Raw genomic sequence first — 14,974 nt, 5'->3', positions numbered from 1 at the left:
TTTATTATTATATGTAAGTACACTGTAGCTGACTTCAGACACACCAGAAGAGGGCATCACATCTCATTATGGGTGGTTGTGAGTCACCATGTGGTTGCTGGGATTTGAACTCAGGACCTTCGGAAGAGCAGTCAGTGCTCTTACCCACTGAGCCATCTCACCAGCCCAATTGATACCTTTCTTAATTCTGTGCACTGTTTTCTATTGTTTGGGAATTGTGGCTGCTGGTGCTCTCAGTACCAAGGGGAGAATGGCTTAGTTCTTCCTTACTGAACCACCTCTGTGCTCAGGGGCCCCAGTCCAGACATTGTGGTTTTGTGTCTCCCACCAGCTTGGGCAGTGGAGGGTAAGGCGTGTGCCTCCGCTCCCATGGCAGAGGCCCTTGGTGCCTTTGTCCTTATGTAGTGTGGCTCGGTAGTGCAGGGCTTTTCCTCTGCTTTGTTTTTAAGTCCATCCCTTTGCTTTTTAGCTTTCATGATATACTCTGTTCTGAGTGCCTTTGTGAGTGTTTAGGACCTGTAAATCTCAGCTACCTGGAGAACGATGCAGGGGGATTGCTTGAGTTTGAGTCCAGCCTAGACAATGTAGTGGAACCATTTCTCAATACACCAAGCAGCGGGAGATAACTCGGCTAGCTTGCTTCTTCACCGATCCTTACATATTGGTCAAGTATTTCTGAGGATAATTTCTAGAAGAACTTTGTTGTTCACAGTGTGCCGACTTATTCTCCAGTGCACCTGACACTGTGCAGGGCCGTGGGTGTGGGGGAAAGGGGGAGAGAACCCGTGTCCTGCCTCAGTTCCAGTGCTCTGGGTGGGCGGACGCAGGAGGACTGCCACATGCTTTCCATGTGGCTCTGGGTGGGTGTCTGGCTGTGTGAAGCCACTGACCCCACTTGGCGGGTGGTGGACAAGTGGTAACCCTAGGTACCAGGTTCCCAGCCTCCAGCATCCAACTCTGGATACCTCGGAGGAGCTGAGAACAGAATAGGGACCCCAGGGTGGCACTGAGCCCTGGGGCCGAAGGGAGGAGAGGGCAGGGGGAGGGGGCACTGGATGGTTCCCACTCGGGCGAGAGTCCTTGGTCAGGTCCGTGGCTGGAGCACAGGACGGCCTTCCAGCAGGTTAGATGCGGCTCCTTAGGAGAAAGCCCATCCCATCATTCAAGCACAGCGGGCCTTGACGAGTAGAGACCGTCTATGGTTTTAGAGCTTTAGTGTAGAAAGGCAGGGAGAGAGAGAGAAGGTAGAGAGAGAGAGGCCAGCCATGGCCATGTGGAGAGAGTGGGAAAGGGAAAGAGAGAAGGAGGGCTAGAGAGTAAGAAAGGTGAGGGCTTAAAGAGAGCGAGGAGGGGCCAAGCAGCCCCTCTTATAGTGTAGTGGGCTGGGCTATCGGGTAACTGTGGGGAGGAGCATATCTGGTTATAGTCAGGTAACTGTGGGGGTGGAGTCTAGCCAGAATGCCAGAAGCTTAGGACATTGTCTGCATGACTGATAGTCACAGAATTATGGAGTTGGGGGCTCTGTGGTTTCAGGCACCTGATTCTGGGAACATGGCTCGCTTTTCCATCCCTTGTAGAGATCTTTACTGGGTCACCGGAACAAGCTCCATTCAACCAAAATAGGTTGCTTATCACAGTCCCCCAGCACAGTTCTTACCCACATCCTCACTGGTTTCGGGTTGACTTTAGTTTCCAGCTGCTGGTGACCATGGGCATTTTTTTCCTCCAACCTGCCTGATGCTGCTCACTCTTTAGGACTCCATGAGCATAACTGTGTTTGTCCAGAAGCATGTTCAGTGTTCTGGCTCCTGAACCTTCGGGAATTGTCTCTGTCAGTGCTGTGACATTTTGGAAGCATTTTGATGGAAAAGCTTATTCTTTCTTTTACTTAATGGCATTTCATTTCATTAGGCAATTTTCGTTCTGCCCTCAACGATGTGCTGGCTGCCAAGAAGTTAAAGCCCGGTCACCTGAAAGCCATCATAAGAGGTGAGTCTCCATGAGCTGTGGGTGGCCATCATTTGGGAAAACTGGCACTGTGCACCAAAAGCTGCCACTGAAAGCTTGCCTCCTGACGTGCTGGGGACTGGGGAAGTCACTTTAGTCCTGCAGTCTCTGTGGGAAGGTCCTGCTTCCTCCTGCGGCTGCTGCCACTCAGTGCTCCCCTGGAGGCTCTACCCTTCATGCCAGTGTGTATGAGATTGAAACTCCTCATTTTAAATTAGTAAAGAAAATTAGCCAGGCGTGGTGGTGCACGCCTTTAATCCCAGCACTTGGGAGGTAGAGGCAGGCAGATTTCTGAGTTCGAGGCCAGCCTGGTCTACAGAGTGAGTTCCAGGACAGCCAGGGCTACACAGAGAAACCCTGTCTCTTAAAAACCAAAAAAAAAAAAAGAAAAAAAAGAAAAAAAAGAAAAAAAAGAAAAAAAGAATGAAATTAATTAAGACATAGCACATTCTGACTTTTCCCCCTAGTTTAGCTGATTGAAAGGCAAGATAATTAAATGCCATATTGAAATTAATTAAAAGGTAAAGTGTGGGGCCTTTGCCAGAAACTCTGCTGCTGGGCTGTTGCCATGTTTTTCATGTTGTGGTCTGACCTTGCAGTAACAGCGCTTTTACTAATTATACATCACCTTTCTCTGAGCTGAGAGTGCTGTGCAAACTATTCATCATGTATTGAGCCTCCCCACACTGCCACGAGTCAGTTTAAACCACTTAGCCAAATAATGCCTCTTTAGGTATCTGTGGCTGGGTGTAGGGCGTCTGTCCGTGTCCCTCAGCCACAGGACAGAGGCCCTGAGTAAGGGTTGTCCAGGACACTACAGTCCTGTGGAATCAGCCTCTGACTCATTGTTGCTTCACCTTATAGCAGGACTTCGTTGGCAGGACATCTGCTCTTAATGTCTGTGTGCTCACTCTGAGTTCGATGAGGTTAGAGTCTCTAAAAAATAAGTATGCATTTGTTTGTGTGTGCAATATGCATGTGAGTAGGCACACATGCCATGATCTCTGTGTGGAGGTCAGAGGACAACCTCTAGGGGTAGACTCTCCTCCTCCACCATGTGGCGTCCAGGGAGAGAATTTAGGTCATCAGGCTTGGCATCCAGGGCCTTTCCCTCCTGAGACATCTCACCTATCTGGGGTGATAGAGTCTTTGATACTCAAGCTGTCTTAGTTAGGGCTTTCCTGCAGTGAAGAAACACCACAACCAAGGCGACTCTTATTAGGACAATATTTAACTGGGGCTGGCTTACAGGTTCAAAGGTTCAGTCCAGTATCATCAAGGCAGGAACATGGCAGCATCCAGGCAGGCATGGTGCAGGAGGAGCTGAGAGTTCTACATCTTCATCTGAAGGCTATAGCAGAATACTGGCTTCCAGGCAGCTAGAATGGGGGTCTTAAAGCCCACATCCACAGTGACAGACCTACTCCAACAAGGCCACACGTACTCCAACAGGGCCACCCACACCTTCTTATAGTGCCACTCCCTGGGCCGAGCATATTCAAACCATCATATAAGCCTTATAATAAAATTCTGATGTTTTAAATGTCTATGCAAGTCTAAGAGGCTATCCAGAGAACCGAACATGATTGCAGTGAAACATTTTAGAAATAGAATCAAAGTATAGCTTAATGGTAGGGCACTTCCCTAGCATGCACAGGTGCTACAGATTTCATCCCAGAATGAAAACAACCAACCCCCTAAACCAGTCAATCAAAAAGTAAAAGGGAGGCAAGTTTAAACAGATGGCTATATAAAAAAGAAAAATGTGTTTGGGCTTTGGTATTGATTGATGGCTGAGGAAATTCTGCTTTATAGTAAACATCATCTGGGGACTGGAGAGGAGATTCAGCAGTTAACAGAACATTAGAACATTCTGCTCTTGCACACGACTCCAGTTCAGTTTCCAGTGGCTCACAGCTGCCTAAGACTCCAGCTCAGGGGCTATCTGACATATCTGGCCTCTTCAGGCAAACCAACCCTCTCCCCTCTCCCCTCTCCCCTCTCCCCTCTCCACTCTCCCCTCTCCTCTTTCTCTTTCTCTCTCTCTTTCACCCTGCCTTGAGATTTTTGGGAAATATTAGCACACATCCTAATGGTATATGAGTAAGTTTCATCCTTTCTCAATGTAGACAGCAACAGAAATGCAGACATCTGTATGCACAGGGGATGTTTAAGGAACTGCTGCTGTGCAGANAATTTTTTGTTGTTTAAAATTCTTTTGTTTTTCCCCACGATTTATTTATTAATTTTATGTATTCACCATTGCTCTCTTCAGACACACCAGCAGAGGATATCAGACCCCATTGCAGATGGTTGTGAGCCACCATGTGGTTGCTGGAAATTGAACTCAGGACCTGTGGAAGAGTAGTCAGTACTCTTAACCACTGAGCCATCTCTCCAGCCCTTAAAAACAAATCTTAAAACACACACACACACACACACACACACACACACACACACCATCTGAGATGGCCTTTATTCTCCCATTTGTAGGACAAGGAATCTGAAGTTCAGACATGGCCTTTGTCCAAGATCAGCGGTAAATTACAGTCATTTTCTGGCCCAGCCTTTCTGACTGTTGTTTGATGAGCTGTTCTGTTTAGAGTCCTTTATTCCAGGAAGACTTGGAAGTTTTGAACAAACAGGGTTAGGAGTGATTTCGGGTCTGCAGTGTACAAATCCTTCCTTGTCTAGGAGCGGAACTACAAAGAGCCCTGTCGTGTCTGCCCTCGTGGGGCTGGTGGCTGGTGAGGGCAGGAAGGCTTTTTCAAGGTGGAGCTCTCTGAGCATGTTGTTCTGAGAGCCTCAGGACGCTGATTTCTGCAGGTGCCCTGTGCCATCTTGAGCTGAAACACTTTGCTGAGGCTGTGAACTGGTGTGATGAGGGACTACAAATTGATGCCAAAGAGAAGAAACTGCTAGAAATAAGGGCAAAAGCAGACAAGCTAAAGGTTAGTAACTGTCCGTAGGCGGTTTGCATTTGCTAGTTAGCATTCTTCAGATTGTGTCTCAGGTCACTGTGGGAGTATGGGGTGTGCGTGCTAACAGTCTAGAGTAGTGGCAGCTGGCTTCGCTCTGCCGACAGCAGAGTGTGAGTGGGATCTGACACGTAGTTTGCTGAGAGAGGTGACGCCCAATCTCTGAATGACACAGTGAGAGTTTACTGAGTTGAATGATGCTGAGGGAAAAGAATTTTCCAGACAAGAAGCGCTAGAGGGATGGATACTTCAGCAAATCTGAGTTTAATACTACTTTTACCACTGGCGAAATGCTGAAATGAATCAGGACAAGTTCCTGATATTTCTTGGTCCCTGCTTTGAAAATGAGAATAATATATACCTTGAATGATTTTTTTATGAAGATGAAATGAGCTAAGCAGGTTTTCACACTATCAGAAGCTAATACACAACAGAGACCTTGTGATCTGCAGAGCCTGACACATTTGCTCTGTTCCCATTGTAGCAGAGGTTGGCAGATTTCTATTAACGGCAAGCCCAGGGGAAGCAGGAGTGGCTGGTGGTGGCAGACTGGGGAGAAAGTCTGCCACCTGTGTTTTTCTCTCACTGATTTTAACTGTGCGGAAGGCAGAACCTAGGGTTTTCGGCAGCCATACTAGAGAGGTTGGGGTTCCCTATAGTACTTGTCTACTCCACTGGGGACCTTGGATGGAGATGCCCTCTCTCCTTTATTGGTGGCATCTTCCTCGTCTGCCTAAGCCTACTGTGGGGGCACCATCAGTGTGACTCAGGGTACACTTGGCTCTTAGCAGCATCCCTCACTGAATTGTGAGCTCTTGGAGTACAAGAATGAAGTGTTTTGTTTTGTTTTAAGAATTAGGTTTTAAATTTCTGCCGACAATGGGCCTGACCCTGGGGGCATGCTTTGTGGACGGTCACTGAGCCAGCCACTGGCAGTCTCTGAGCAGAAGCATGGTTTGCATACAGACCAGATATCCTGCAGGCTGGGGTAAAATCGAGAAAGAGTTCCCTGGAGCTGATGGCATCTGAATTATATTTCCAGAGGATGGAAGAGAGGGATCTGAGGAAGGCAAAGTTGAAAGAAAAGAAGGAACAGAGTCAGAATGAGGCTCTGCTCCATGCCATCAAGGTGAGTTCTCAAAGCATAGGCCTCACAGAGTGTGAATCCCCAGGCTGTGTGAAGCCTGCTGGGACCTTTCCTGGGGGGCTTTGTCTTCACAGCTGTGCTTACCCCGCCCAGCCTTTGGAGTCAGCACCATGTTCAGTTAGCTCAGTACCTCCTGTGCCAGTCTCAGCAACATGCTGAGTGTGCACTCTGGGCTAGTCATCCTCTCCTCCCTCTCATAGCAGCCCTCTGGGGAAGGCCTTGTTCCTGGATTACTAATCTTTGATTGAAGAAAACCGCCCATAGTGATGGTGTCTGAGCCAGGGCCTTGCTCATCACTGTAACATACCACAACCCGAGAAAGCCACGCTTTTAGGATGTTGCTTTAATTAACAACAGTAAAACCCTCCCTGTCCTGCATTCTGAAGTGAGCGTAGTCTAGGAGGCCCAGTGGCCAAACCAGTTAGTGCTGGGTACTTCCCTGAAGTGAGTGACCTGCATCTTTAATCCTTGATGCCTGGCTGGTCTCCCATTCAACAGGTGATGCAGCGTGGGCTGCGGCTTTAGTCTCATTCTATGTTCACAGTTACACACCATTTCAGTTACTGACTTAGAGAACTTAACACTGCTAAGTCTACTCACTTGTCTCTCCCAGCAAGCAATCTGGTAACATATATTAACAAATTAAATATGGGCTGGAGAGATGCTCGGTGGCTAAGTGCACTGGCTGCAGAGGACCTGGGTTCTGTTCCCAGCACCCCCATGACAGCTCATAACTGTCTGTAATTCCAGTTCCAGGGAATCTGGCACCCTCACACAGACATACCTGTAGGCAAAACAGCACAGAATTATAACATACATACATACATACATACATACATACATACATACATACATACAAAGTAGGATGGCAGACAGATGCAATGGCCCATGTCTGCAATTCCAGTACTCCAGATTCAGAAATGGAAGATGTTGAGTTTGAAGCCAGTTTCAAATAATAAGTGAAACTCTTACTTCAAAAGATAAAACAAAACACAACCCAACACACAGAACAGTACAGTATACTCCAGGTTTTTAAATTTGATACTCAGGATTTGGCCATTTTCTTGAATAAGAGACCCAAATAGTTGTATATGGACTTTTTTCTTTCTTTCTCTCTCTCTTTCTTTCTTTCTTTCTTTCTTTCTTTCTTTCTTTCTTTCTTTCTTTCTTTCTTTTCTAGATTGTATTGTATATGTGCATATGTGCACCACATGATTCATGTAGTGCCTACAGAGTAGTTGGGGTATTAGGAATTGAACCTGGGTCCTCTGCAAGAGCAGCCCGTGCACTAACCACTGAACCATCTCTCTAGCCCCACATATAGATGTTTTAGAAAATTTCTAGTTATCTCCTCTAGTTAAGTCCTATACTTTGGACTATAGTACAGATTAAAATCATTATCAACAGAACACAGCTGCCTTAGTTAGGGTTTCTCTTGCTATAGTGAAGCACCATGACCAAAAGCAAGTTGGGGGTGAAATTTGGCTTACAATTCCATGTAATAGTCCATCGTTGAAGGAAGTCAGGACAGAAACAGGACAGGAACCTGGAGGCAGGAGCTGATGCAGAGGCCATGGAGGAGTGCATTAGTTTGCTCCTCATGGCTTGCTCAGCCTATAAAGCCCAGGACCACCAGCTCAGGGATGGCACCACCCACAATGGCCTAGGCTTTCCCCCATCAATCACTAATTATGAAAATGCATTATAGCTGGATCTTATGGAGGCACTTTTCAATTGGGGTTCCCTTCTTTCAGATGGTTCTAGCTGTGTCAAGTTGACATAAAACTAGCCAGCACAAATGCCATGTTTTATTGATGGCTTAAGAGCAGAGGCTGTAGATGGTGACATTGAGTCAGCTCTCCTTGTTTAGGTATCATCCAAGGCTTTCCCATAGGCATGGTACAGGGGACTACTGACAACAGACTGCTTGGCCCTCAGTAGCTGATCCTTTAAGAAAAAAATTGCCAGCCAGGGTGTGGCACATGCCTGTGATCCCAGCACCTGGGAGCTGGCGACAGGGGGATCAGAAATCCAAAGCCAGCTTGGGTTACATGAGACTGTCGCAAAAGGAAAATAAAAAGTTTGCTAACTTCTACCTTAGGGGATATCATTCAAATAACTGGTGCCCACTGTGCCAGGCTGCCAGGACAGTTAAGGTGGTCACATGGGCCTCCAGGAAGCTTCAGGGCTTATTTCAGTGATGTGTTTGCATTGTTTGCATTTTCCTCATGATAGGGTTTGTGCGAGTGTGTGTTTTTGTCTTAATTCAGGCTAGGAACATCAGGCTTGTCTCTGAATCAGCCGGTGAGGATGAAGAGTCAGCCTCCAATGGTCCAGCTGAGATGCTCCTGAATGGGCTCAGCTCTGAGAACCCCTATGGAGCCAGGCTAAGTATAGATGACCAGGGCAGGCTGAGCTGGCCTGTGCTGTTCCTGTACCCGGAGTACGCGCAGTCAGACTTCATCTCTGCTTTTCATGAGGACACCAGGTACTGTTTGTCCCAACAGCCCTCTGCTCCTACTTGTGTGCTCTTCCCGACTGTTAGGAGAGGCCAGGGGCTTTTGCCTGAGAAGGAAAGAGTAATTTAGAGTAATCTCCAGAATGTGGGCAGGCTTCTCTATCGTGAATTGTCTACCTGCTGGCAAGACAGGCCGTGCCTCGTCAGGTTGTGTCTGGGTAGTTCATCTTAGGTAGTACACATGTATAATTTATATGTGTTTATTTTTTAAAAAATGTAGATTGTACCATATAACTTATGATCTCAAAGGGTGTGTCCTGCACAGTGATAAACCTTTATGCTGTGGCACGCACTGTGGTGAAAGTAGGTTAAGCCTGGATGTCATGCTTTATAGGTTACTTTTCTCTCTGAATTGGTGTCCAGGTGTGGGACTATATAGATGGAACATTGACACCAGAAACCACATCTCTCCCCCCCCCCCCCGTAGGTTTATTGACCATCTAATGACGATGTTTAGTGAAGCACCCTCCTGGGACTCAGAGCACAAGTACCACCCGAATAATCTGGAGGTAAGAAATGGTTTCTTTCTTTCTTTCTTTTTCTTTTTTTTTCTTTTTTTTGTTTTTTTTGAGACAGGGTTTCTCTGTGTAGCCCTGGCTGTCCTGGAACTCACTTTGTAGACCAGGCTGGCCTTGAACTCAGAAATCCACCTGCCTCTGCCTCCTGAGTGCTGGGATTAAAGGCGTGCGCCACCACACCCGGCTCTGAAATGTTTTATTTCATTCCTGTAAGATATTGGGAGGATGTATACACAGATATTGAGTGTTTTTAAACATTGTCTGTGTGAGTGTGTGTGTGTGTGTGTGTGTGTGTGTGTGTGTGTGTGTGTGTGTGATGCCTGTGTGTATGTTAGAAGACAACTTACAGAAGCCAGTTCTGGCCTCTGGCCTCCATCATGTGGGTCCTGAACTCAGGTCATCAGGCTTGGCAGCAGGCTCCTTTCCCACTGAGCCATCTCACTGGCCCAACGTTTATTTACTCAGTGGATTTGTGGTTTCCTCTTTATTTAACAAGTTTATTACTGTGTGTGGTGTTTATGTCCAGATTGTTGTAGACTTGGTCACTTTATTCAGCTCTGTTTTCATAGGCTAACTCACCTCCCTTCTCTACGTTCTTGTTTCTGGCCCAAGGTACTCCAGCTTTGAGCTGTGCTTTCTCCACCCAGCTTAGAAAGCAACCATTTTCCCCAAGGATCCTTGGTGGTTTCTATGGAGAGTGGTATTAGCAGTAGGCATACTGTTAGTATTGGGAAGGGGAACTCGTGGCTGAGGAAGGATTATGTGTGCAGCATTGTGTCTCCAGTTCTACTCTGGTACCATGAGATTCACTTTATTTATCTCTGTATTTGTAATGAAGACATACGTCAGTGGTGTCTTGAGCCGGGTTTTTACTGTGTAGTTAAGGCTGTCAGCCCCTCAACTTTAGCCTGTGTGTGCTAGGGTTACAGATGTGCACTACCATGCCCAGCTGACCTTTGTGTTCTTGGATCAGCCCCCTTCTGCCAATAGCACTGGCACCTTTCTATGTGGAATGCTCAGCCCCATGCTGGCTGCTGCCCCAGGATGGCAGCCTTCCTCTTCTGCAGACTCACATCCTACATGGCTCACTCACCCTTCATCCTGTTCCAGCTCTAACCCATAGACAGGCTATCCTAGCCGGGCTTAGTGACACTGGCCTATAATCCCAGCCACTTAGGAAGCTAAAGCAGGAGTCCAGCCTGGGCTAACAAGTAGTCCTAAGCTAGCCTGGGCAACTTAGTGAATTTTAAAAATAAAAAAGGCGTATAGCTCAGTGGTCAAGCACTTGCCTAGCATGTGTGAACCCCTGGGTCCTATTCTTGGTATTGCAAAACAAAAACACGAGGCCATCCTCTGTCATAGCTGGTGGTCATCCTTCTGCTGGAGGACTGATAATTCCAATTGTTTTTTCTGCTCCTCGTGTGAGGACATTGTTTTTATTCCTGTTGGGCTCCACCTTGCTGCCCTTTATTACTGCCTTCTAAAGAAGCCCATCTCTTCCTGCTCAGGCTGGCTGGCTCCTGGCGTGGAGCCTCCCTGTCCTGGTTGAGCTCTGACATATCCTGTGACATGTCCTTACTGTGTTTGTGCCTTGGTGCCCTGCACACACACCCGTCTCACCTGCTCTGGGCCTTCCTTCCCTTGGGTCACTGTGGCATTCTGCTCCCCACCTCTGTGGCACTGGGACTAAACTGAAGGCTGCACAGACCTGGGCCTGAGCTTTGGAGCCTCTACACTGCCCGAGTGACACAGGAGATGGTCCCTTTCTCTGAGCCGTGGAGAATGCTGCTGGTCCACGGCTGGGCATGCATGGGCAGTGTGGCTGAGGCTGATCCAAGCACCGGAGCCTGCAGCCGTGTGGGGGAGGCAGGCATCTCACTAGTAGCAGTTGCCATCCCAACCTCTCAGGGTTGCTGCAGCAGTGCGGGGCCGTCTAAGCCTGTGTTTGTCTCATCCTTCTGGTTAATCCGCAGGTCTACTTTGAGGACGAGGACAGGGCGGAACTGTACCTGGTGTCTCCCGACAGCACCCTGTTGCAGGTGCTGCAGCACCCCAGGTGAGCACCTCCAAGGGATGATGGGAAAGTTCACAGGCCCCTTCCAGAGGCTGGCCAGCTCTTCTGCTCACTGACACACAACTCTCACAGGCCAGGGGGACCAAACTGGCCTGGCCCATTAAACCAGGCCATTGGCCAAGGAGGCTGAAGGAGAGTGACAGCCCAGGCCATGGGAAGTGAGCGGCCTGGTCTCAGGTTGGAAAAGCTGCTTGGCTTGTGTAGCTGAAGGCAGCTGGGGTGATGTCCATTTCCTGATTGCACTTTGTCTCCTGACACTGTCGCATGGAAAGGACATTGCAGACACTCCTGGGTTCCCTAACCGTGTGACCCTGAGCACATTCTGCCTCCCTGGGGCTCTGCCTTCACCTATAGAATGGGTACATGTTTCTAGGGTACTTTAGTCAGGATTCAGGCAGACGTCAGAGTGCAGCCTGCTGGGGAGGAGCCTGTTATCAGCAGGGGTAGCAAGCAGGATTCCTTCTGTAGAATGACCTGAGGGAAGGAACAAGTTCACTCTTGGGTCTGTTTTTCTCCAACTTGCAGCAAAGTGAGAAAGACTAAGGCAAAGGATTTCTGCATTTAGAATAAAAGCCAGTTGTACAAGAGAAGGGGGTCTTCGGGCGTGGTCAGCAGAGAGGCTGGGGAGCTGAGCTTAGCACGGTTCATAGAGCATGACTGGACTGCCCTGCTAAGGAGCATGGACTTCATCCAGGGTGGTGAAGGGAGATGCAGAGCGGAGCTCAAGGAAGAAGCACAGAGGAATGTGCAGATTTGCATTGTACATACTGTTGGGTGGTGAGACCCATGGGAGAGGCTGGACTGGAGGGAGGGCCTGAACAGATGAGAAGATAGTTGACCTGGAAAGGTGTCCAGAAGTTCCCAGTACCTGCTTTGGCTTGAAGGGTGTGGAGGGACATTTCTCAAGGCCTGAGGTTCCCATTTCCCATTTCCATTTCCAAGAAGTATCTAAACATAAAGCAGACTGATCCTTAGAGGAACACCAATCCCATATGCTCAGAAACACAAAGGCTATTGTGAGTGATTATATTTAGGTTTTTGACATAGACAGGAGACAGTTCAGAACCTGAAGACATGAACCAGGCCCCTCTGTCCAGAAATGGCCCACTGTGAAATGCCAACGCACCTAGGCCTGGGAGGCCAGGGTCTCACCCACCTCTCCAGCCTGCCTTACTCCGTGAATTTCATATTCTAGCAATAGCAGACCATCTGGCTACCTGCACTGTGCACCAGAAACTTTTCCAAATTAAAGTCAAGTTCAGGCATGTTGTCTTCCAGGAAGTCTTTCCTGTCCCCCTGTAGCTAGGGGCCGTGCCTTATTGGACTAAGGGTGTGTCTTTCTCATGTCCTTTATAGCCTCCCTCAGGGGTAGACTTGGGAGCCAGAACATGGTTATGGGCTTTGGCTTGTTTTTGAGAGGAGTTGTTAAACCGGGCTGCGTGTAGCTACGTGTGGCTGCGTGTAGCCCTGGCTGGCTTTCAGTGGGCTATGTAGTTACAGATGACCTGGCGCTCCTTATTCTCCTGCCTCTGCCTTTCAAGTGCTCGGATTCCAGGTGTGGACCACCACACCCACTTGTGGTGGTGTTTGTTTGTTTGTTTTGAGACAGGCTCTCTGTACACAGCCCTGGCTGTTTTAAGTTCCCTGTGTAGAGCATGTCGGCCTTGAATGCGCAGAGATTCCTCCCTCAGCCTTTTGAATGCTGGGATTAAAGGCATGCGTCCTTATGCCCAGCTTTTGTTGGTGCTGTTTTAAAGAATGCCTTTTAACGTTTAAATGGGGCAATGTTTATCATGGGCAGCACCCATGCCATGGCATATGTATGGAGGTCCGAAGACAACTGATGGAGGAAGTTGGTTCTCTCCTCCACTCTTTGAGTCTCAGGTACAGTAGCAAGTGCCATTGTCTAATAAGCCATCTTACTAGTCCACATGTTTATATTTTATTTAATCTTGTTTCTTAACACGGGGCCTCATTTCTAAACTTGGAGTCAGTCTGTACCTCAAGAAGCCAGGCTTGGCTCCCATTCTCAGGAAACCAATTAAAAGAGCAACATTAATAGGGTTTTGTGGTTGTTTTGTTTTGGTTTGGTTGTTTTTTTAAAGGTGAGAGATTTATTCAGTGTGACCACAATGGGAACAGGTGGGCAAACCAGGCTTGTTGGAATACAGACTATAATCTCAAGTTAGTAAGAGCCTGGCTTACACTAGTCACTCCCAGAATATGGAATGAACTGATCGCTTGTTTTGTGGTCTTCTTTCATGTTTAGCCCTATGTGTGCCTGATGCCAGAGTTTTAAGGGGAGACTATATCATGCTGTCTCCAGACTTATGAATATTCAGACAAACAAATGAGCTAAGTTGTATTTTAATGTTGTGTACATCCGAAGGTTCACCGTGAGTGTGGCTGGGAAGGTCTGGGAATAATGGCAGTTATAATGCAGTTAACCACTCTTCTGTGCTCCCTGCAGGTGCTCCGTGAAGGCCCTTACGCCGGCATTCCTGCTCTGTGTAGGATCCTCTCCTTTCTGTAGGAATTACCTCCAGGGGAAGAGGGTGCACAGGTAACATGGGAGCCAGACCCTGGGGTCTCTTCCCTCAGTTTCCTCTGCTGGACTCTGCACACGTGAGTCATCTGGCCTAGAGTCCAGCACTCTATCCCCAGGGACAGTGGTTCCCAGCCTCTTGCTGGGGAAGAAGCTGCTGGACCCCCTGAACCTAAGCCTGTCTGTCTGAGTGCTGAGCTCCAACTGGGCTTCACCCTCCTCACATTCATGGCTCTGCCCTGGCCAGTACATCTTTGGAGTCCATCTCTGAAGAAAGCATCCAATGCAGTTACCAGAATAGCTGGCCTTGGTAACTCCCTGGCCCGGAGACTATCTCAGGGTGCAGTGACCCTGTGCATCGGGCATGTACAGAAGGCACAGCTCCAAGCAGTAAACCAGCCCTGTACCATACTCTAAGGCCTCAAGGCTTGAAAGACTGGCTCGGTTGCTTCACCAGCATGGAGGAAAGCTAAGGGATGCTGTGTATGCCATGAGGTGACTGGAGCCATGAAGCCACATCCCGTTCTGAGTTGACTGTATAAACTGGGATGCTCAGACTACTCAAAGCCCTACTGGATTCTCTGACTGACAGAGTTGCAGTGTGAGGACTGCAACATCCCCAGTGGTAGCCCAAGTGCTCCCCCATTCCTCAGCTCGAATTATGCTCCTGCCTCCGCAGAAGAATGCTGAATTGAGGTGTGCACCACTGTGTCTGGCTAGGATTTCATGCCTTTTGATCTAGTCTTAGCCTGTCACAAGCTGTTTTTGTCTTGAGCTGTTTTCTGTGTCCTAGAGATTGTATGTATTCTTACCTGCAACCCAGTGGCGTTCTGCATTGCCCACACCATCTGCCAAGGGGAGCATACTTCTCAATGTCCATGCAAGGGCTGAGATGGGGCTGTGCCACATCTGACAGAAGCTTGAGGAGCCAATGGGTAATGGTTTGCAAGTAGGCTTGTGTTGTTTCCCTTTATCGTGAGGCCCCATTTCTCAAATAGGAGCATTCCCTTCACCTGGTGTCCGAGCAAAGCCCACAGCAGCTGGCCTAAAGCCACTGTTTGTTACATGAGTGGCAAATGTATTTGTAGTAAACACAGAGATTTGGGGGATTGTTTGTCACTATAGGAAAACTGACTAATACATCATTAAACTGAAACCAGCTGGTGGCCTTCAGATGGGCTAATTTG

At 48.2% G+C, this 14,974-nt stretch overlaps 1 protein-coding gene across 1 annotated transcript in view; it reads left to right on the top strand.

Annotated features, from left to right (window-relative positions):
- The window catches only part of Ttc4 (tetratricopeptide repeat domain 4), an 18,749-nt gene extending 3,775 nt beyond the window's left edge, over positions 1–14,974 (top strand). The window contains exons 4-10 of the mRNA XM_021200559.2: positions 1,912–1,989; positions 4,834–4,958; positions 6,028–6,114; positions 8,403–8,620; positions 9,078–9,159; positions 11,142–11,224; positions 13,713–14,974. Coding sequence (XP_021056218.1) covers positions 1,912–1,989; positions 4,834–4,958; positions 6,028–6,114; positions 8,403–8,620; positions 9,078–9,159; positions 11,142–11,224; positions 13,713–13,809 — 770 coding nt within the window. The 3' untranslated portion in view covers positions 13,810–14,974. The remainder of the gene's footprint in view (positions 1–1,911; positions 1,990–4,833; positions 4,959–6,027; positions 6,115–8,402; positions 8,621–9,077; positions 9,160–11,141; positions 11,225–13,712) is intronic.

Source organism: Mus pahari, chromosome 6 (genome assembly GCF_900095145.1).
Source record: "Mus pahari chromosome 6, PAHARI_EIJ_v1.1, whole genome shotgun sequence".
NCBI lineage: Eukaryota > Metazoa > Chordata > Mammalia > Rodentia > Muridae > Mus > Mus pahari.
Note: the sequence above shows the minus strand (reverse complement) of the source record. Positions and strands in the feature narration are given on the sequence as shown.